We start from the raw sequence: 23,667 nt of genomic DNA, 5'->3' as shown, positions 1-23,667 counted from the left end.
TAAGTTCAGTGTTCTTTGACTAAATAGAGATGTTCAGCTTTATAGTAAATGACAGATCAAAAATCATACTCTGGTTTGATATATTGATGGTACACCACTTAGAATTTTTGAATACTTTAATAAATCACAGTAGAAACACGAGTTATTTTATTCATTAAGAATTTCTTCAGTAATCCCTTCCCCTTCCTGGATCAAACTAGTCATTCTTAAAGCTGTTGGGAGGACGGTATAAAGCAGGTGTCCATGTCACCTGCTGAGCCGTGGTAGCCCGGCGTGGCGTGTCAGGGTCCTGTGGGGAGAGGAGGGAGTTCCCGCAGACAGAATGCCTTGTATGTGGGAGCAGAACCTGTGCAGGGAGGGCGGCAGTCAAGTTTGGGGATTCAGAGTCCTGGTGGGGTGACCAAAGCATTCAGACCTGGAAGTAGCCCGGCATGGGGTGTCAGAGGCCAAGGAGCGCGTCCATATTTGGGGGTGGGTCACCTGACACGGTGGCAGTGCCTGATTGAAAGGAAGGGGGCTTCCCTCCTGAGGGCTGATGAGGAGGGCCTCACTGCAGAAAGTGATCCAGTTTGGACGGGGTGTCAGAAACTGAGTGGATGAAGTGGACATTCACACTGTAGACAGGCTTGGAATGGGGTGTGGAAACTTGATGGGGAAAAGGGGAAAGGGTGGTGGCCAAGATGGGAGACTGGCTATGTACAGGGGCGATTCATCAAATATATTAAGGCTAATGAGAGTGAGGTTTCCTACTGTCAGAGAAGGGTGCTACAAATAATGGAAAGAGAAGGCTCGAATAAATAGTACCATAGCATTGGATTTGAGATATTGTAGTGAACTCAGTTGTTTTTAATAAACAACTAAAGATATTTAATGTGCAAGTATGAATACAAATATATGAGGGACGTGTGTGTTCCCTTCCTTTACCCACTGACAGGATCTAAGTGAAGTGACATGGGCAGTAGCAGTGAGCACACTGCCTGCCACGGCTCCTTGGAGCCGTGTCTACAGTAGGGAAAGCATAAGATGATCCTGGAACATCTTAGTGCGCCAGAGAGCAAGGAGCTGAGCAGGGAATGATGGAGCCATGCCGGAAAGGCAGAAGTCGGCTTCAAAAGATTCTCAACTGCTCAAAAATGAAACAATTTCAACATCAAAATAAATGATAGTAGCAGGTTATAAATTATTAAATGAAGAATCTAAATCTATACAATAAGAGAATAAAATGATCTTTATGCAAAACAGAATATTTATATAGACTCAAGTACCTTTTCACAAATACTTAATAATTACAAAGAAAAAATGTGAAACTTCACCATGAAACCTTGTGGAATGGTCTTTAGTGATCAAAGTGAACACCATCAATGACAAAACTATCTGAAACCATGGACCTGTTCTATAGGATCATCATAGAATACATTGAGAAAAGCGTGACACTTGCATCTGTGATATTCCTGCCAGAGATGTGTAAACTAAATTTAATAACAGCACAAAGCCAAACTTAGGGATATTCGAGAGTCAAAATTGTATACTTGTGAATTGTCAAGGTCATGACTTCAACTGTCACCTTAAGACTAGAAAAAGAAGGGCAAATTCAATCCACAGTAAACAGAACAAAGAGACCCAGAAAAGGTCAAAACAGAAATCAATTAAATAGAAAATGAAAACAATAGAGAAAATCAATGAGATCACAAATTAGTTCTTTGGGAAAATTAATGAAATTAATAAACCTCTGGCTAGATCAAACAGAAAGAAGACACAAACAACCAATATCAGGAATGACGGGACATGACTCCAGATTTTACACACATTGGAAGTATTATAGGGATATTTTATGAACAGTTTTATGTAAGTTTAAAACTTAGAAAAAATGGCCAATTTCCTTTAAGGGTGCAGATGATTGAAGGTCAGTTTTGCTACAAAGGACATTATTGGGACATTTGATTGAAACTACAGTGGAGCAAGGATTAAATAATAGTCATGTATTCATATTAATGGTCTGATTTAATGACTGTATTAGGTTCTCTTAGAATGTTCTTGTTTATTGGAAAAATACACTATTTAGAGATGTTGTGCATCAGGGCTGCAATTTCCTCTCTATTGACTCACTTAACTAAGTTCTCTGAACTCTACTTGCAACTTTTTTCCTAAGTTGGGGTTTATTTAAAAAAAAAAACCTAAGAGTGCATCCATGCTCCTATATAACAGGCACATATTTAACAGGAAGTTTTCTTTCTTTTATAGCGGAAAGGGAGCCTCCTTTATTTAATCTGAATGCAAGGCGTGCCTTATATCACATTACCAGAAATAACCCCCCTACACTACAGTCTAATGAATGGTGAGTATGGCTGAGAGATATATTGTTCAACATGGTAAAATTTAAATACTTTTTCATAATGTTATCAAAATGATTTCATTTCAATGAGGTGAAGTGTATATAACCTGAAGAAATATTAAAATAGCTTTATTTTATCCTTACATCATGTATATCCTTTATTATCTCTACTTTTCATAGCATATGTGTAACTCAGTTCAGAAATAAAAGATAGGTGATGCTACATGGGAGCAAAAAGTATGGCTTTTGTATAAAAAGTAATATACTTTTTGTACCTTAGCGACACATACAAGCCTGATTATATAATAAATAGCATGATTTAAACATTCATATTTTAAAACTGCAATATATAGATTGCCACAACCTGTACAGATATCTAATTGGGGAATGGTTTATAATTGATATGGTATAAAACATAGGTACAAATGATTTGATAATTTATCAGAATTACCAGATAATTCATAGTTTTTGGATGATTCTAATTGTCATTATTATTCAGAATGTGCTTTGATGTTGCATCTCCTAGTGCTTCTTTGATAATACTGTTATTCATGTAAAGAAGTTTATTGAGAACAGATGGACAATTTTAGGAAAGAAGGATTTTTATCAGTGATAGAAAATTTTAATGGGAAAGTCTTCAGGTGTATCTAGCATTTGAAAAATTCTAGGGGACTATCTACCTTACTTAACAAATACTTTAAAATTCACAAGTAAGATGCATAAATTAGCAATAATTTATTTTTTATCATTACATTATTAAGGCAAGTTCACAGGTCTTTGCTGCTTCTGTAGAGATTTGGCATAGAGTTTATTATGGTACATCTGAATAATAAATACACTAAACACAGGCTGTCTTTACACTGGTTGATACTTTAGGGATTCAAAAAAGAATTCTTGTATAAAAGAATTAAATCTTATTTGAATATTGATGACAAACATTGATGGAATATTTTTTACTTACTGCCTTACTGAACTCTCAACAGTAACACTATATAATAGTAGGTTACAGAATTCTAATTTTTAAAAAAATTTTACTGTTTTCTGGAACTTTTGTCCATTTGCTCAAGGACACTAAATACTTACATATAAAAAATGTTCTTTCCAAAACAAATAGCGTGATGTTCTGAAACATGCTATATGGAAGATGATCCAAGGGTCAAGCAAGAAAGACGTGGCTAGAGAAAAGAAAAAAAAAAAGTACTAAGAAAAATATTATCTTAGATTTGAATGCAAAAAGGAAAATGATTGACTTCCCTAATTTACCGCAACGTAGAATGAGTTGTGATATTTAAGTATGTGAGAGCAGGATTTTAAAATAATGTGTGCCCATCTGTCTTTGCAAAATGGTAAAGATCCATTAGTTGCTTTGCATAGCTTTTTATAGACTTACATGATGAAATGTACAGTGTATTGTGTCTGCTTTTTTTTTATAATTTCTGTTCTCCCTCCAACCCATAGGGACATGCCTTGCTTTGTGGATGTGTTTTTAAAGAAAATAGCAATATGTTCACTTAATACTTTCCTTTACAACCCTAGAGATCGCCCTACATCAAAGAAACTTTTAAAGGTCAGTTATACTCTATTTTGTACACCTAAGAAATTATTTGAAAGAATGTGTTTTATTCTTCTTTGATTCTGAATCAGTATTAAGTACGCTGTACTGGGTTTTGCTAAAATACTAATTTCATAATACCATTCTTTCTTGGAAATTTTCTTAGTTGCTAAGTTTTTTCATTTGCTTTTCAAAATTAACTGCTTTTACCATGTCTGAATAGAATATATAGTTAAATATTCAATGTAGTAGTACTAAATGACTTAATTTTTATATGTGCAAGAATATATTCATGAGTTACAACTACAAATTTTAACTCATGTGGAACAATGTCATTTCAGAGGTGGCAAAGCATAGTTTAACTTTGGATTTAATTTTTGTATCTACCATACTTTATATATCCATCTGTCCTATATAAAGTAATATGAAAGGAAGAGAAGTGATGTGTAATACATTTACATAAATACTGTGGGAGAAAAGAGATTTCAAAAGAACTGTTAAAAATGGATATCACATTTTTGTTTCCTTTTGAGAAATACGTTTTTCTAACTTAGCAATGACAATATTTTAAAAGTAATGTGAATTCTAGTCATTTTTCAATAGATTTGGTTACCTAATTTAAATAAATTATTAGTATATGCTTTCTGTTCTCAAAAATGTTTTCATTTAGAGATTCACATCTTATTAATAGCAATAATAGTATTGTTCAATTTAATATAGTTCTTAAAACATCTAGATAAGGCATTAGTGAGTAGCAGTTGACTATCTTTTTGTGACCCTAAGGAATTTTGTGGATTTTTCACTAGAAAATTAAACTTTCAGCATGCATATTTTAGAATTTCAAAGAAGTTCAGTTTATTTTCACCAACACGCAGTTCAATATGCAAGGATATTGCAAGGATCGTGTACATATTCTGTAGAGTTATTTGCAACTACAGTATGTAGAAGAGCAGTATAAAGTTTCAGTAACACTTAGGGAATTCTAGGCCCTAAGCACACTTACAGTCTCAAATGCAAGCCCAAAAACTAGGTATTCACAATAGCAACAAAAGGTTTAGTATACCTATGAATTATGTAAGTGAAAAATAAGCAGGATCCATTTGTAGAAAACTATTAAATAACTTAGAATTACAAGATATATTATTTTCAGATAAAAAAGACCAAATATTATAAATAGTGGTACATACCAAGCTAAGGCTCAGGAAAAGGAAGAATGTGACTGGCTTCTTACATTTGCCTAATGAAGGCAAAAGAAGCTCTTTTGGTAATAACCCAGCCCACCCGGAATGGATACTTGACCTTGGGTGATGCCAAACTTGCATATGTATTCATTTACCTGGTCCATTTTGTATACTGACATTATTGAAAGTGATAGGAAGAATCTGTCAAGTGCATCCTTCCCTTTGGCCTAATCACATTTCTGTTGCAGTCTGTCATAAGGAAAAATAATAAAATGGAAAAAAGTGACTTACTGTATCAAGCTATTTATCTCACAATGAAAAATTGAAAATAATTATCCAGAATTAGAATAATGGTTATGTAATTTTGGCATGAACATTTGAGGAAATAGTCTGTAGGCATTATGAGTTGAAATAACATAATACTTACAGCAATAAAAAGAGAATAATATATAGTTACAACTCTTCAGAGAAGAAATAAATTTGAGCTAATAAAGGAGGTAAAAGTCTTAAAAGAATTCAAGATCATCTCATGAACTCCAGCGCACAAGTCATCTTTCTGCAATCTGTGTACTAACTACAAAACAAAATCTATACACGGAAAGTTTCTGAGAAGACATAAATATCCAAAAAATACCAAATGTAATGATGATAATCTTATAGTAGAATTGTTCTTTCTACTTTTCTGTATTTCATAATGTTAAGCTTTATTAAATATCAATGGTAAAAATCACTAATACATAACGTCTTTTAATCAACTGCTAGTGTTTTATGAAGTTTCATTTAAGCAACATAAAGGAACCCATTATACCCAAGCAGTATGTGATGCAATTCACCATCAGTAAATACATTCCTGTTGAAATCTAATGTAATTCAGAACTGATAGTGCCTCCTCTATGAAACCAGTTCTAAGAATTTGTAAGCGTTTACTTAGGGCTCTAATTGGACTTAATTCCTAATGTTTACTTAGACTCTGATTATTTCAACTCTGCATTTTCATTTGGCCAACAAAGGTGTCATGTTCAAAGTTTTCATAAAAAGTACAGTGGAAGTTATGTAGGCACAGAGTGTATACATGTAAATTACATTTTATAAATATAAGAAGTAAAAAGCATAGCAGAATTAGATAACCATAGATTACATGCATTATCTATAATTATTTAGGATAGTAACTCTAGGGTCCAAGAAGGGATTCATTTGTTCTGAATGAAAAAATATATAGGTCTCAACCTGACTTTTGCCTTCTACTCTTAACCAGCACCCGTTTGTGCTTCTGGAGCACCCTACAACGGTGTTAGTAGATCTCCTTCAAAGGGCAAAGGATGAAAAAAAAAGAGTGCTGGACAGTCTGCACAATCAAAAGAAGAAGGTCCTTTCCCGGGAGGCACATAAAGGGCCAGCAGTAGAAGCACAGGAAGAAAAGGTAATAACTTAGAAATGGCTCAAGTATTGGGGTCTCTTTATTGGCTTCTTTCCTTATGGAACTTTTCTTGCCAAGAATCTTTTATATCAGTGGTTTCCAGATTGTGTCTTCACAGTGATTCTCTAAGGTCCCAGGAGGAGAAAAAGGTTTTGCATTCTTTAAACCAAACTCTCGGTAGTGCACATTAGCATAGTAAAGCTCTGTGAAGTCTTTTATTAGAGAAACCTGTTCAACTTTTATTTAATCTAGTCCCTCTCAAAATTCTGGTCTACTGAACACTTTTTTGCCTGATTATCTGATGGCATGGGACACGCTTTTGGAAGTATTTGAAATTACAGGTTTTGGAAGTTGACGGTGCTCACAGAGAAGTCATTAGAATTACCAACCATTCTCCTTATCTTGTTTATTGTATAAACCTCTCCCCCAGTGCCTTTTGTGTAATGTTTGATAAATGTTTATTAAATTGGAAATTTCTTGCTTTTTAAAAAATAAATAAATAAATAAATAAATAAAATAAACATGTGACTTAGCTAAATTTATCCTGGGGGAAAAAAATTACCAAGGATTCTTATTCTGTTACTAAGAACACTTCATTCTTTTCAGTTGTGTATAGGAATTCATTCCTCTACATGGTTCTAAAATACTCATTTTATAGGTGAGTAAAGTAAGGCTCAGAGTGGTTAACTAACTTACGGTAGAAGCATATGGGTTCGGATTCATATATTACTCTTGAGACCAAGTTGTTTCCATGTTGCCATGTTTCCAAATTTGCAGTAGAAATGTTACAGAACTTCCTCAAAGGAAAATATAGAGCTTATGATTTGTGGAGCTATCTTTTTTAATCTAAGTATTTTCTGTTTTCTTCTTTGCTCATGTCTCAATGCCAAAGCTTTGATTCTTTTTTATTGCTTTCTATTGAGAAAGATCCCTGTATTCTGAAAACAGGAGTAGTAGTTACTTTTCTTTTTAATAACACTACATAATTAATGAACTATAAAATAGAAGACTGTCTTACATACAGTTTTGTTATTTTTGATATTGTTTTTTAGTTCTAACACTAGTCACTAGAAAATTGGGGCTATTTTAGGTATATGAAATACTTTAGTGAAGTGAAATTAATAAAATTTTAATGTCATTAAACATTAGAATAATAACAACTTTTTAAGGCTGTGGATGTAAGAAAAGATCATCCATACACCATGGGTCTGTTTTTATTATTCTGCATATCTGACAGAGTTTTGGTATGGTAAGACTGTAATATTGGTGCCCAGATACCAAAGTTTGCCGGGATTCTTGGGAAGAACAGTCTTCTAATTATGATTAAATATATATACAATTTTTAATTTTACATAAAAATAGGTAGGAATTAATATTAAATTACTTAGTGGAAGAAGTTTAGGCTAAAGACTATATTCTGAGAAGAAAAGAAATATAAAAGGCTTCAATAAAAAATAACTAAAAGGGATGTTTATAGGATTAAAACAAAAAGGTTGGGGTTTGTTTTGACCATTGGAATCATTGAGAAATGAGCAGCATCTCTGTGTATACCCCATGAGATGTGTAGTAGAAATGCATTTCAAAGTAATGTCAAAAATTTTAGAGAAAAGACTACCCTTTGGAAATAACTCTGAAATGATTAACTTTTTCACATAGTTGGTTGGGCTTTTTGGTATTTACTTGTTGGTCATTTTTTTAATCTGTCGACTGACAACTGATAAACTTTCTGGTCTTGGCAAATACAAGGAATTTCTCAAAATAGACCACTAACATTCTGAAGACTGTGTGTGCCAAGCGGTGTGCTAGGTGCTAATAATCAAGAATTCAGGAGATAAAGATATTTGAATCTAATTCTCTTTTCCCTCAGAACCAAGATCACGGTGTTGGACAGACAGGAGCAGTGAATAATATTGGAAGTCATCAGTCTGTTCCCCGTATGTCCAACAGGACCAGGAGTCAAATCCGTAGGGTTAACATTCTCCCAGATTCCCCAGATAACAAGAGTGAGCTACACGTGATGGAGGGAATCCACACACTCATGTCTAATAATTCTGCCATCCGTCCAGAATCTGTGAGTATTTGGATTTCAGTGAAAAAAATTTCAACTTTGGTAACTAATTTTCCTAGTCTGGTTAGTTTAAGAGTTTGGGGGGGTTTTTTCCTTTGATGTATCAGAAGTTTGGAACAGAATTTTAGGCAACTTATTTTAAAATGGCAAAAGGCTTTTTAATTCCCAGTTTAATGTCTGCATTTAGGAAACATGTTTTGAGAATGCAAAAATAATTTTTTTTTAGAATAAATAAATTAATAAATACCATATAATGTATTATTTGAAGTTACTTAGATGAAAATGAACGTATTTAAAAATAGCAAGTATACAACATGATATTAATGATAATGGTTCCCTTTGGTACGTGGAGAAAGGTTTAAGGTGGGTGATAATGGAAAGTGATTTTTGCGTTTTCCATAATGTTTACATTTTAAAAATAAAACGGTGTAATTGTAGAAAATTACAACATCTCAGTTTAGGAAATGTGGATGTTTGCTACACTTTCATGTGTAAGATTTTAAATTTTCTTGAAAACATTGGAAGGTCAGGTAACTCCTTTTCACAATGGATAGGAATGCTTCCCTTTTAACTTCACTGCTTTCAGTATTACCAAAAGTTACTAGGCACGATAGCTAAAAGATGGAAACAACCCAAGTGTTCATCAACACATGAATGGATAAACAAACCATAGTGTGTGTATATATATATATATACATATATATCTACAATGGAATATTATTCAGCTGTGAAAAGGAACGGCATTCGAATATATGCTACAATGTGAGCAAACCTTAAAAAAATGCTAAGTGATATAAGCCAGACACAAAAGGACAAATATTATTAGAATTCCACTTACATGAAATATCTAAAATAGCAAATTCGTAGAAAGTAGATTAGAGGTTGCTAAGGGGCAAGTGGAAGATGAAATAAATACTTTTATTTATTTATTTATTTTATTATTTTGGTGTCATTAATGTACAATTACATGAGCAACACTATGGTTACTAGACTCCCCCTATTACCAAGTCCCCACCACATACCCCAGTACAGTCACTGTCCATCAGCATAGTAAGATGCTACAAACATGTACATGTCTTTGAGCATGATGTTTTAATTTCTGTGACAAATACATAGGATAAAATGGCTGAGTCCTAGGGCATATGTATGTTTGAATTTCATAAGAAACATACAGGTATTTTATCTCAGATATGTCCTGCAAATATTTTTTCTCCATCTGTAATAAATCAAAAATTTTAGTTTTAAAATCCAATTCAAACAACCCATTAAAAATGAGTAAAGGCCATGAAAAAGCTAAAAACTTTTCCTCTAAAATCAGGAATAAGACAAGGATGCCTACTCACAATACTTTTATTCAACAGAGTATTGGAAGTCCTAGCTACATTATCAGGCAAGACAAAAATAAAAGGCACCCACACTAGTGAGGAAGAAGTGAAACACTCATTGTTTGGAGATGACCTGATACTACATTAAAAAAGCCCTAAAGACTCCACCAAAAAACTATTCAAATTAATATATAAACTATACCTCAATTTTTAAAAATGTGTTAAAGACTTGAATAGACATTTATCCAGAGAATATATACAAATGGCCAACAGCACATGAAAAGATACTCAATATAATTAGTCATTAGGGAAACGCAAATCAAAACTATAATGAGTACCACCTTACAGCCACTAGGATGGCCAGCTATTTTGTTGTTGTTAAGGTATCATTGATATACAATCTTATGAAGGTTTCACATGAGCAACACCGGTTACTACATTCACCCATATTATTGAGTTCCCACCTAACACCCCATTGAAGTCACTGTCCATCAGCATAATAAGATGCTATAGAATCACTGCTTGTCTTCTCTGTGCTATTACTGCCTTCCCCGTCTCCCCCCTCTACACTATGTGTACTAATCATAATGCCCCTTAATCCTCTTCTCCCTCCCTTCCCACCCACCCTTCCCACCCCTTTCCCTTTGGTAACTGCTAGTCCCTTCTTGGACTCTGTGAGTCTGCTGCTGTTTTGTTAGATGGCTAGCTATTAAGAGAGAAAAACAAAGATGGAAAATAACAACTAGGGAGCACACGGAGAAATTGGGACTCCTGCTGTATATTGTTGGTAAGAATGTAAAATGTCAGCTGCTGTGGTAAACAGTTGATTATTTCTCAAAAAGTTAAACATAGCATTCCCCATGACTCAGCAATTCTACTCCTAGATATATACCCAAAACAATTGAAAGCAGGTACTTAAACAAATGCATATACACAAATATTCATAAAAGCAGTATTCACAATAGCCAAAAGGTGGAAACAAAACAGAGGTCCAGCGACAAATAAATGGACAAACAAATGAGGGTATGGGCATACAGTGGAATATTATTCAGCTATAGAAAGAAACAAAGTACTGTTACATCCTATACAATATGGATGAACCTTGGAAACATGCTAGGTGAAAGAAGCCAGATACAACAGTTCACATATTATGTGAAATATCCAAAATAGATAAACCATAGACAGAAAATAGATTGGTGGTTACCAGAAGGGGAGATTAGGGAGCAACTGCTTAAAACATACAGGGTTTTCTTCTGAAGTATTATATATGTTTTGTAACTAGATACAGGCAGTCTTGCAGAACATCATGAATATACTAAATACTACTGAATTGTTTACTTTAAATGATTAATCATACATTATGTAAATTTTATCTCTATTTAAGAATCCAGTTTGTACATTTTTTTTCTTTACAATGGGGCAGTGGTTGCAGAACATCACGAATATACTAAATGCTACTGAATTATTCACTTTACATGATTAATCTTACATTACCTGAATTTTGCCTCTGTTCAAGAATCCAGTTTGTACATTTTTTTCATTGTGATCAGTGTTTTTTTGTGTCCTACCCAAGAAATATTTGCTGACCCCAAGGTCATGACAATATTCTGTGTTTTCTCCTGCTCTCTGATTCTGGATTTTAGGTTTAGGTCAAGTGACTCTTTTCCAATTAATTTCTGTGTATAGCATGATTAAGCAATATTTATTTTGATTACAGAGAACCAGTCGTTACAGCAGGATTTGTTAAAAACACTTTCCTTTCCTCTTTGAATTAACTTGACTTTTTGGTAGTAAATCAATTAACTGAATATATGTGGGTCTGTTTCCAGATTTCACTGTGTTCCTTTGCTCTATACAGCCTGTCCTTATACCAATACCACACTGTTTTGAATACCAAATTTAAATCTACCAACTTTTCTTATCCCCTCAAAATTTTGGCTATTCTAGTTCCTTTACATTCCCATTTAAATTTTAGAACCAGCTAGCTTGTTTGCTTTTTCAGATGAAATTTTATTAGAAGCTATTGAGTGTGATCTCCTACATGAATTACCTAGTTAGTTGATAGTAGACTGGTCTAAGATGGTTTTGAAGGAAAAAGGTTTTGCTTTATTTCATTCTTTCCTCTCCATTGTTGTAGGTTACAAGGGAAATGCCAGAACATGAGCTCAGAAAACTTGAGCATCAGAAACAGCTGATGACTCTGGAAGATAAGCTGAAGGCTGAGATGGATAAGCATCGTCTCAGGTTAGAGAAAGATCTTGAAATGCAGCGTAACAACTTTGCTGCAAAAATGAAGAAACTGATCAAGAAACATCAGGCTGCTGTGGAAAAAGAGGTAGCTGACCAGTATTACTAATGTACTTATTCTAACTTGTGGCTATTTCAAAATTAACCAAGATGGCATTTTGATGTTAGGGTATCTGTTCCCCAGAACCAAGCAAATCAATTGGGGAAAGGGAGAAACATGTATATAATAGGTAAAATATCAAGTGCTGGGTCGGGAACCAGTAGATATGGAATTCTGTCCTGATAACTTGATAGTTTTATCATGTAACAGTGGTTAAAGTCAGGTAGATCAGATTAAAGATGACGACGTGAGAGGTGAGACAGAGGCCTCCTCCCAAAACCACATATAATATGAAAATATTGTTAATACAACTAACCCTAAAAGATCAACAGGAAAGAAGGCAGCACCGGACCTCTTACACCTGAGAAAAGAACAGACCTCAAAAAATGTAACATACCAAAGCCATGATCTGGGGGGGCCCACCCTCTTCTCCCACCCCAGCACACTGACAGAAGGAAGAGAAATGGAGTGGAGACAGGGTGGAGGCCTAGGACTGCTGAACACCCAGCCCTGGAGATCTGCTGTGGGAGCAAGAACCTATATTGCATGGTGCTCTGGAGATTAGTGGGGTTGGAAAGCTAAGACAGGAAGAGAACTTGGACAGACTGAGATTCCAGCTGTTGTGGAAAACAGGAATTCACATCCAGCTGCTCTGGGACAAAAGAAAGGCAGGGAGTATGAGAGACTTCCTAACAGTGAGAGGGCTACTAAATGGGCAAAGATTGCACAGGGCTTCCTGCTCAGGGAAAAGGACAGGTAGACAAAATTGTCCAGGTGCACTCTGCCCAGCAGGTTGGGAACTTTTCAGGAACTTCAGGCACTCCATCCCCCTGGCTAGCTATACAGCTCCAAGGCCTTCCACCATGATATGCAGCCTGCTGTACCTTCTGGTAGGCTGGCACTGGCTTACAAACCATCTGCCCCTGCCCTGGCATCAGTCCAGCCAGAGGGAGGTCCTGCCTACAGCAGTTACAAATGCAAAGCATAGAGGGTTACACCTGTGTGTTTGGCCGACTATTCTGGCTGTGTAAAGGCGTACAGTATCTGGGAAGCAGGAAACAGCTCTTCCCAACCCCCAGTCACCAGCGCCACATCTCTGAGACCCCTGACATCTCTCCACGGACTAAGTAACTGCAGGGAGTATGCCTTCAGGGTCCTAGACGGTGCCACATACAAATATGAAATGTCAAAGGATCCTGGTTCAAACCAAAACCCCCAAAACACCAGAAAAGAGGTCAAGTGAAAATGAACTCATCAATCTTCCTAAAAGAGATTTAAAAAATCATAAACACATCCATGCAGGTACAGAAAAATACTCAAGAATGCAGGAACGAATCCAGAGCAGAGATCCATTCATTACGGAATAGAATGTGGGGATTTAAAAGCAGATTAGATATGGTGGAGGAGACGATAAATGAAAAAAATTGAAGAAGAGGAATGCAAAGAAGCTGAGGCACAGAAAAAAAGATCTCTAGGAATGAAAGAATATTGAGAGAACTGTGTGACCAATCCAACCGGAACAATATTCGTATTATAGGGGTATCAGAAGAAGAAGAGAGAGGAAAAGGGAAAGTGTCTTTGAGGAGGTAATTGCTGAAAACTTCCCCAATGTGGGGAAGGAGATAGTCTCTCAGGCCGTGGAGGTGCACAGATCTCTCAACACAAGGGAGCCAAGATAGACAACACCAAAACATATAGTAATTAAAATGGCAAAGATCAAGGGTAAGGACAGAGTATTAAAAGAAGCCAGAGAGAGAGAAAAGATCACATACAGAGGAAAACCCATCAGGCTATCGTCAGACCTCTCAGCAGAAACCTTACAGGTCAGAAGGGAGTGGCATGATATATTTAATGCAATGAAGCAGAAGCAAGAATACTCTACCTGGCAAGATTATCATTTAACATTGAAGGAGGGATCAAACAATTTCCAGATAAGCAAAAGCTGAGAGTATTTACCTCCCACAAACTGTCTCTGCAGTGTATCTTGCTATAGATGGAAGTGTTCCTAAGGCTAAATAGCTGTCACCAGAGGTAATAAAACCACATTAAAGAAAGCAGAACAATTAATTACTAAGCAAATGCAAAATTAAGTCAACTATCCCAAAGTAGGTTAAGGGAGAGACAAAGAGTACAGAATATGATACTTAATATATAAACAATGGAGGAGGAAGAAAAAGGAGGAGAAAAAAAAGAACCTTTAGATTGTGTTTGTAATAGCACACTAAGTGAGCTTAGACTCTTAGATAGTAAGGAAGTTTCCCTTGAACCGTTGGTAGCCACGAGTCTAAAGCCTGCAATGGCAATAAGTACATACCTTTTGATAATCACCCTAAATGGAAATGAACTGAATGCACCAATCAAAAGACACAGAGTCACTGAATGGATAAAAAAGCAAGTCCCATCTATATGCCACTTAAAAGAGACTCACCTCAAACCCAAAGACATACACAGACTAAAGGTGAAGGGATGGAAAAAGATATTTCATGAAAACAATAGGGAGAAAAAAGCAGGAGTTACAGTACTTGTATCAGATAAAGTAGACTTCAAAACAAAGAAAGCCACAAGAGACAAAGAAGGACATTACATAATGATAAAGGGGTCAGTCCAACAAGAGGATATAACCATTATAAGTATGCACCCAACACAGGAGCACCTACATATGTGAAACAAATACTAACAGAATTAAAAGAGGAAATAGAATGCAGTGCATTCATTTTAGGAGACTTCAACACACCACTCACTCCAAAGTACAGATCAACCAGACAGAAAATAAGTAAGGAAACAGAGGCACTGAACAACACATTAGAACAGATGGACCTAACAGATCTCTACAGAATGCTCCACCCAAAAGCCGCAGGATACACATTCTTCTCAGGTGCACATGGAACATTTTCAAGAATTGATTATATACTAGACTACAAAAAAGAATGTCAGTAAATTCAAAAATATTGAAATTGAGCCAACCAGCTTCTCAGACCACAAAGGTATGAAACTAGAAATAAATTACTCAAAGAAAATGAAAAGACCCACAAACCCATGGAGGCTTAACAACATGCCCCTAAATAATCAATGGATCAATGACCAAATAAAAACAGATCAAGCAATGCAAAATCTGTGGGATGCAGCTAGGGCTGTGCTAAGAGGGAAGTATATTGCAATAGAGGCCTGCCTCAGGAAAGAAGAAAAATCCGATATGAACAGTCTAAACTCACAATTAACAAAACTAGAAAAAGCAGAACACCCCAAGAAAAGAAAAACAGGAATGGCTTTCAAAGCAGAAACAGAACATTCAGCATTTCCAAGAAGAGGAGAAGACCAATCTTCTTCAGCATCAGAAATGGTACCTAGAGCTGCAATGCCGTCGCTTCAAAAGAAAGTTGTTACTTGGGTGCCATAACTTGGAACAGGACCTTCTCAGGGAGGTATGTTTAAATGGTGTGAAATCAGAATCTTCCTGAAAATATGTCAGTCACATCCCACCCTCAGGGCCTTAGAGCGCCTCTGCTTGCCTTTGCCTAAGTCCTTCTTCCCTGGAAACCCAACCCACATGGTTCACCTTCTCCCTCACTTCATATCTCCTCAATTCTGATCTCCAAATCCTCCTCCCTTCTTTAAATATTCTTGCATTCCTCTCTCTCTCTCTCACACACACACACCACAGACACACACACACACACACATACATGCACACACTTTTTATGGGGATCTCTCTCCCAAAGTAGAATGGAAATTAGATCAAGTCCCAGGTTCTGTTCAGGGCTTTTATATACAGTGGTTAGATATATCCAGGCCTTGTAGCTAGTGGCTGGCCCATAATAGGTATTCAATAAATATGTATTAAGTAAATATTTAATAAATATTAAATCCATGAATGAAAGAACTGTTAATTTTTAATATGAGAAAATTAATTGGATAACTTATGCCTTTCCATCCGAAATGGGTGCCATGAAGGTATATACTACCATTTAACATAATTTTATAAACATGAAATTATTCATTGGGAATATGTAGAAACTTATGCCAATGAAAACAACGGTACTCATTATCAGGTATACCTATGAGCATAGATCAATTTATTTTCAAGAGTGGCTTAAAATAAACTTCAAGTATAACATAATTATTCAAATTCACTAATAATTAAAGAAATTCAAATTAAGACAATTGCATCAATTAGATAAGATCAGTCTAAAAAATTGGTGAGTCCTAGTAGTGCATGGGAAAGTGGTCAATGTTGGTAAGAATATAAATTGACCCTGCCATTGTGGAGCATAATTCAGCAGCTTTAACAATTTAATTTGCATGTATCTTCTACCCATCGAATCCACTTCTAGAATAATACCCTAACAAAATAATAACATAATTTTATGGTGTATCATGTGTAGATGTTTATTGAAAATTTGTCATAAAGCAAAAAGTAGAAAAACTATGGCATCAGAAAGCAGAAGCTTCCTATAAAAATTTCTTTAAAAATCTGTATTTGTCCATTATATTTTTAGGTAAAGCAAGCATATTATATGCCTATAATATATATTGTTATTCAATTTTAAAACTGTATGTTTTTGTGTAATAGTTGTGTCACGATAAGCGTGGGGAAGGTTGGGAAACATATGCACCAAATGTTGGCCCCTGGAGAAGGGGCTGCAGAGGCAAAGGGGGCACGTCTGACTTCCTTCTACATAGTAAAAGAGAGAGAGTGTGTGTGAGTGTATGTGTGTGTGTTATACATTTGATATTTTAAACTGAAAAAAAATTGTAGTAACATTTATTGATCATGAGGTAGGTATTCTGACAGCTTTCCACGTATGAACTCATTTCACCCTCACGTTAATTTTATGAAACAGCTATGTTATGGTCTCCATTTGAGAAGTAATGAAATGGAAGCACAGAGAGTTTAAGTAATTAACCCAAGGACTCACTGCTTGTCAGTAGCAGAGCCAGGATTTAGAAAGCAGGCAGCCTAGCCCTAGAGTCTTGTGTTCTTAACCACTGCACTACACTGGGTATACTGCATGGAATAGAATTGAATGTATGCTCTGAAGAAATTCAAAGGATGACTTAGAAATCCTGTTCAGATACAAAATTAGGAAACATAAATGACGGAAAGAGAGTAGAAAGGACATTAAGTTTCTTGGGACAGATTTGATATGTCTTAAGCTTATTGCTAAAAGTAGTATAAGTAGTAAATGAACAGATAAGGCAATTGTGCTACTAATTGCCCATTTTCTACAGTTCCAGTAAGAAAACTCTAATATTCACTGTGCAGCCATTAGTGAATCAGAGGATTACATCTATATCCTGGTTATTCTGTTTCTAAGGATTTTTTTTCTCCTGGCATTGTACATCATCAAATTATGCCTTTGTCTTTTTTTATGGATTAGGAATTAAATAAAAGGCAGGCTCAAAAGGACTTAGAGCACGCAATGCTACTGCGACAGCATGAATCCACGCAAGAACTGGAGTTCCGCCACCTCAACACAGTGCAGAAGATGCGCTGTGAGTTGATGAGGCTGCAGCATCAAGCCGAGCTCACTGACCAGCTGGAGCGTAATAAACGGAGAGAGCGAGAACTAAGGCGGACGCATGTCATGCAGGTTCGACAGCAGCCTGAGAGTCTGAAGGTACCTTTAGCCTAAGCTTCTTGGCAAAGGAGAACAGATAAAAGGCACCATGTAAACAGTAAAAGTCTAAGCCAGGTGTCTGTCATAAAGAAATTGAATAAGCTTTTCTTCTTTTCATTTTAAGCATGTTTGGTTAGTGTTGGTGTAGAGGGTCTATAGCTGCAGACTTCTGCTTGTGTATTTCTCAGCAGAGAACCAAAACATGGCCAGAACTTTTTAACTGTGGAAAGTGTCATAAATAAGATTCAAAATTCTCATTTAAAGTGCACCCAAATGTCCAGTGTTGATACTACAATCTGCATATCAACATACTAACCTGATGGCTTCTCTCTGTTCCAAGTTTTATAGTTTTGGAATCTTATTTCCTCTGAATGTGATTTGTATCCAAAAGAGGCAGTAAGTTCTTAATTAGTACAGAAACCAGTGAATGAAAAATGCCTTTTTACCCCCTCTCCCTTCACTGTCAATACTCATCTTTAGAGGAATAGTGAATTATCACACTGTTACTCCCATTCTTTCTGTGTTTGGTAACATAGGTAAGACCAGGGCATGTGTAGTTGGAGTGTATTTTTTTAATTAGTACATCAGAGTGAAGCAAGGTATTATATGCTCTCTTGTAGACAAATAAGGAAAGACAAGTGTTGGTGATATATCATATCAAAGGACTTTAAATTTTGTATTTGCTTTGATAGAGAAATTTATTTATATGATACAAAATTCAAAAGATGCCAAAGTGTATTTATTATAAAGTTAAAGCTTTCCCTCTCCTTGTTCTTTAGGCCATCTGGTCCAGACCCCTCTACCAAAATCAACCAGAGTTAACAATTCCAAGGAATTTTCAAATTTTATAACTTGTAATAAATATGTGAAATATAACCACATGAATCTTAATAAACAAAAATCCAAAATGACCCACTATATATGTTGTCACCCACAGTAGTTCCTCAGTTAATCTGTACATGTCTGCACATTGTAAACTTGTGTTTACATCCAATAAACCCCCAGTTCCACAGTATCTTCTTTACCCCCTTTTTCAATCTCTTTGACAATTTAACTATAAAACTATCAGGTAACAACACTTACCTGAATAACTCTCCTGAAGTTAAGTGAAATTCACTCACAGATGTAATCTGAGTCCAAACCAGAAGCTAAACCATACCTAGTGGTATCTCTGATTGTATTCAATTCCGTTCATACAAGTTGTCCTGACCAAAACACAGAAGCAAAGCTAAGATTTACCCTTTCTTGTGAATCTAAGTAAAATTTTATACTTTGCTGTATCTTCAAAACAACTAATGAACATCGTTTACAGAGTGGCTCGTACGTTGACTACCCTCATAACTGTCATTAGTTAATGCTTATCACAATCAGAATTCATAATGATTTTCCAGATTTACTTTGTCTTTGTAGTGGTTACACAGTAGAGTTTCCCACCAAAAGATATTTAAAGCATGTCTATAAAATGAATTACAGTTTTAAAGTGAACAGCACCCAGAAGTAAACCAAATGGAAAGCTTGTTTAGTTTTCTTTGGTTAGACCATAAATCTGATAGGACTTCATTTCTCTGGGGCTTGGAATAGGTTAGTTGTTTGCTGTTTAACCCTTCCTTTTGGTTCCCTGTTGTGGCAGCCTTCTCAGTTTCAAAGCTTGTAGACACTAGTCTGATTTTCACAGATACTGTTAAAAAATCAAGGGGAAAAATAATGTCTCACAGTCATAGGCAGACTTCAGATAGAAAGCGTCCTTCTCATGATACATAAGCTCAAGATTTTCTGTAAAAGAAATTGTTCTGTTACTTTAGTGGGAAAGAAAATCACCATGTTCCTCTTAGTTGTATATATCTATCTACTTGCACAATTTGAACAAAACAGACTCTTTTTTTAAAATTAAGGTATCATTGATAAACAATCTTAAGAAGGTTTCACATGAGCAATATTGTGGTTTCAACATTCACTCACACTATCAAGTCCCCCCAACCCACTGCAGTCACTGTCCATCAGCGTAGTAAGACACTATAGAGTTATTACTGTCTTCTCGGTGCTGTGCTGCGTTCCCCATGACCCCACTATATTGTGAGTGCTAGTAATAGTGCCCCTTATTCGCCTTCTCCCTCCCTCCCCACCCATGCTCCCCAACCCCTTCCCTTTGGTAACCCTAGTCCCTTCCTGGAGAAAACAGACTATTTTAACATCATGTCATTTCATTTACGTAAGTAATAGTTGCAACTTTTTAAGGTAAATTTATATTTACTAAGTAGTAGTTCAACTTCAATAGTTGCAACTATTCCAACTTTCTCCAAGACTTTAAGGGGGATAGGAGGACTTCAGTTTTCACACTTAGGTAAGCTGACAGTATTTGTAGACATTGGGGCACCATTTCTGAGGAATGACTTTGGTAAACACCTATTGTTTATCTGCCATTTCTTCATCTGCCATTAGGTGACGTTTTGTCAGTATTAAGTGAGTAAGAAACAACTGGAACATGTTTATCCTGCTTTCACTTGAGTGAAACATTGAGGAATATAGTTTATTCTTGGTATAAGTATTAATCTTGTTGAAAAAATTTTTCAGGGCATTCCTTTTTGTCATTAGCTAGTGATATGGAGTGACTATAGTTTTCTTGGCAATATATTTGAATATTTAAAAGCTTTTTAAAGAATGGAGGCTGTTACACAAAGTCAGAAGAGAATTCTAAATTTCATTGTTCCATTTCTGGCTAACTTGGAGGAATTTTATTAACCAAGGGCAGTATTTAAGAGCAGTGCTAAGCGTAACTAAACCAAGAGTTTGTCTTTCTAGCTAGACATTTCTTGACCCTTCACAGAATAAAGGTACGTGACTATGACTTAGTACCTCAATTGGTGTAAAATGCAGAAAAGGATATATATTTGATTTTGTAGTATGGGAGCAAAGAGTGTGAACTAGTTCCTTGACAAGAGTGTTTGGTCATACATGCATTTGCACACTTGGTCAACCATTCAATATCTGGCAGTATATATATTGAGGTAAATAATTTCAACTATAGGTTCTGCCTTTGTGTAGCAAATGAGTGTTGTTACTTGTAGGCTTGATGGGTATACCTTATAAAATATATCTCATCTTACTAAGTTTTGTTGAAACTTGAGTTCACAGAATAATTAACCTGTGATTTAAAGCCAGAGTTATTCTGTTTCTGAACTCAAATTATTTTCTCTCAAAAATGTTTATGTAGTTCATGTCTGTTATCATTACCACAAGAAGGGTTGTCCCTTCTCTTGCCTCATAACTTTTCTTTGACCTTTGAAAGATTAGTTAGCTGACTTTCAGGTTTTTGCTCGCGGTGCTAAAGAGTAAACCCTAAGGAGAAGCAGACCCAAAACTTAGCCATCTTAACTGAGCAGTATGACCACAACATTAATGAAATGCTCTCCACTCGAGCTGTAAGTTTATTTTACTTAGGCAAAACAAATTTAGTGCCCCTTTCCTTCCACCACCTGAATAAAATCCCAACAATTGAAATATTAAGTTGGAAATGAGAACTCTGCTGCACCTTGGGAAATAGTGATGCTGATCCATATTCTTCTTGTTCTCAGCATTGCTTGGAAATATCCTGGATGCATGTATAATTCTCTTTGATACACTTGGTCATGAGGTTCCACATAGGCTCTCTGCTGGTGCTTTGCAGAAGTTTAGTACATATACCAACAGTGTATCAAGATTGGAGAAGCAACTTTGTTAAGCAGTGTTCAAAAAGTAGTACTTTATCAGGAATCTAGGTGGTCACATTTGAGTGCAGGTACAAAATATTTGCTATGTAAGTTTACGGACTTCTTAATGGGCCAGATAGTAAATATTTTAGGAGGAAAAATTGAGGTTATTATGTGGGTATTTACATAGCCGTTTAAAATGTGACCATTTCAGAATGTAAAAAACCATTCCTAATTAGTGGACTATTGAAAAACAAAAACAAAAAATCAGGTAGCTGTTCAGATTTGGCCCATAAGCTGTGGCATGCTTGTCCCTATTCTGTAGTTATTTCCATTGGAGAGAAGAGATTCCCAGTCTTATATCAATCAGATTCTATGTTTTTCTTTAAAAAATAATGATTATTTACGCATCATCCAAATAGCTTATGATAGCTTTATTCTTATAATGCCGTCATCGGTTGCTGTGTTTTCCTTTTCCAGAGATGTTTACTCCAAGATGTAAAAGAGAACAGTTGTGCCCTATAGAAGAGTAGTCTGCCTTAACTGACACCTCCTCCTTTCCGTAGGTCATGAAAAGATAGCTCACAGGAGGATATATCTGTTTTCTTTCTCTATTTCAGCCGCATTTGGATGAAGCACAGGAGGCAGAGCGCCAGGCTTTGAAAACGCAGCTGCAGCAGGAACTGGAGCTGTTGACTGAACTTCAGAGCAAGATCAAAATGCAGGCTGAGGCACAACACGCTCAAGAGCTTCGGGAGCTGAAACGGAGGGTCTCCCTCCGCAAGACACTCTTAAAACAACAGGTATACATAATAGAAAAAAGTAATTGTGCCAGGATTTGCTTTCATCAAAATCATTTCATAAATATATTTTCGTGATGACAGAGGTGGCATTAGATTGTTTTCACAATACCATATTTCCTTAATTCTAGTTTTAGTAGTGTTTTCTTTTTATTTAAAATTACTGATTCAGTAATGAACCTTAAACTTAATGAGTGTGATGTATTAAAGGAATATACTTAAGTAGTAATTGCTAGAGGAATGATGTGGAGTTATGTGAAGACAGTTGAATTGTAAAAGGATAGCTCTGGCTCCGTCTTCCTCCCTTCTTTTGTGTACCTAGTTGTACCTAAAGAAATTGGAGAGAAACTTGGATAGTGAAGGAAAAAACTTTAGTAATTGCTTGAGAGAGACAAGGAAAAGGGATCAGGAATATACTTTATTCATTCATCCCTGGTCTGAAACTGTACAGATTGATGCATTACTAGAAAAGAGAAGGTAAAACCAGTTTTACACAGATGAAGAGTCAGGATGAAAATATTATTTCTAGCTGTAGCTTTATTTATTTTACTTATTCTTTGTCATGTATATTAGAACCAGAATCCCTGAATTCACTTGTGTCCTTTAAGGTACTGAGGCTGTGTGTGTGTGTGTGTGTTGGAGAAAGAACAAAGGGTAGAAGCTTTTGAGAAAGAAGGAGAGGAAAGGCGTTTGTCCTGAGTAGCGGCAGGATATCGGTTGTATCCAGGATGGAACGCTATGTTCCAGAATTCCTGGGCCATAAGTTCCCAGCAGCTGGCACGGTCTTAGGTCCATTGTAAGTTAACACGTGCCTAATGGTTTTGTCTATTAAAAATCGTCATTGCTTCTGGACCATTAATTGGCCCATAGATTTTCCTCTACTTTCTACAGTTCTTGTGATAAAAATAGAATACCTCATTTCTACTAAAAAATATGTTCTTAAAAACTCCACCTAAATAAGGTATTGCTATTTCTCTGGCACAGCTGTCTTTATTACTGGCTCCTGTAAGAGTTACTTGCCTCTAAAAATTATCTCAATTGTGTTTCTCATTCAAGATGGGAAGACAGAAACACATATACATTTTTAGAAAAATGTAGTTGTCCCATGTACAGAATTCATAAATCTGCCTGATTTCAACTTGCATATTTAAAATTTAATCTAAAGTTCCATCTCTTATGCTTCAAAATTATCACAAAAGAGAAACCTATAGTATTTCAGTCACAGTGTTATGAGAGAAATATTGGTACTGTTTTATTTGTATTTTTAGCTCCACCTAGTGGCTCCGAGTTAAAGAGAGCTAATTAGTATCTTAGGTGTAGTCTTATTTCAATATATGAACT

General features: G+C 35.8%; 1 protein-coding gene across 1 annotated transcript in view; it reads left to right on the top strand.

Annotated features, from left to right (window-relative positions):
- The window catches only part of LOC130683269 (serine/threonine-protein kinase TAO1-like), a 92,831-nt gene that overhangs the window by 9,188 nt on the left and 59,976 nt on the right, over positions 1-23,667 (top strand). Inside the window, exons 7-12 of the mRNA XM_057499526.1 lie at positions 2,242-2,335; positions 8,430-8,553; positions 12,013-12,210; positions 15,459-15,644; positions 17,601-17,840; positions 22,147-22,329. Of these exons, the coding sequence (XP_057355509.1) occupies positions 2,242-2,335; positions 8,430-8,553; positions 12,013-12,210; positions 15,459-15,644; positions 17,601-17,840; positions 22,147-22,329 (1,025 nt within the window). The remainder of the gene's footprint in view (positions 1-2,241; positions 2,336-8,429; positions 8,554-12,012; positions 12,211-15,458; positions 15,645-17,600; positions 17,841-22,146; positions 22,330-23,667) is intronic.

The sequence above is a fragment of the Manis pentadactyla genome, chromosome 4 (assembly GCF_030020395.1).
Source record: "Manis pentadactyla isolate mManPen7 chromosome 4, mManPen7.hap1, whole genome shotgun sequence".
Lineage (NCBI taxonomy): Eukaryota > Metazoa > Chordata > Mammalia > Pholidota > Manidae > Manis > Manis pentadactyla.
The sequence above is the reverse complement of the archived record's forward strand: the minus strand, read 5'-3'. Positions and strand labels throughout refer to the sequence as shown.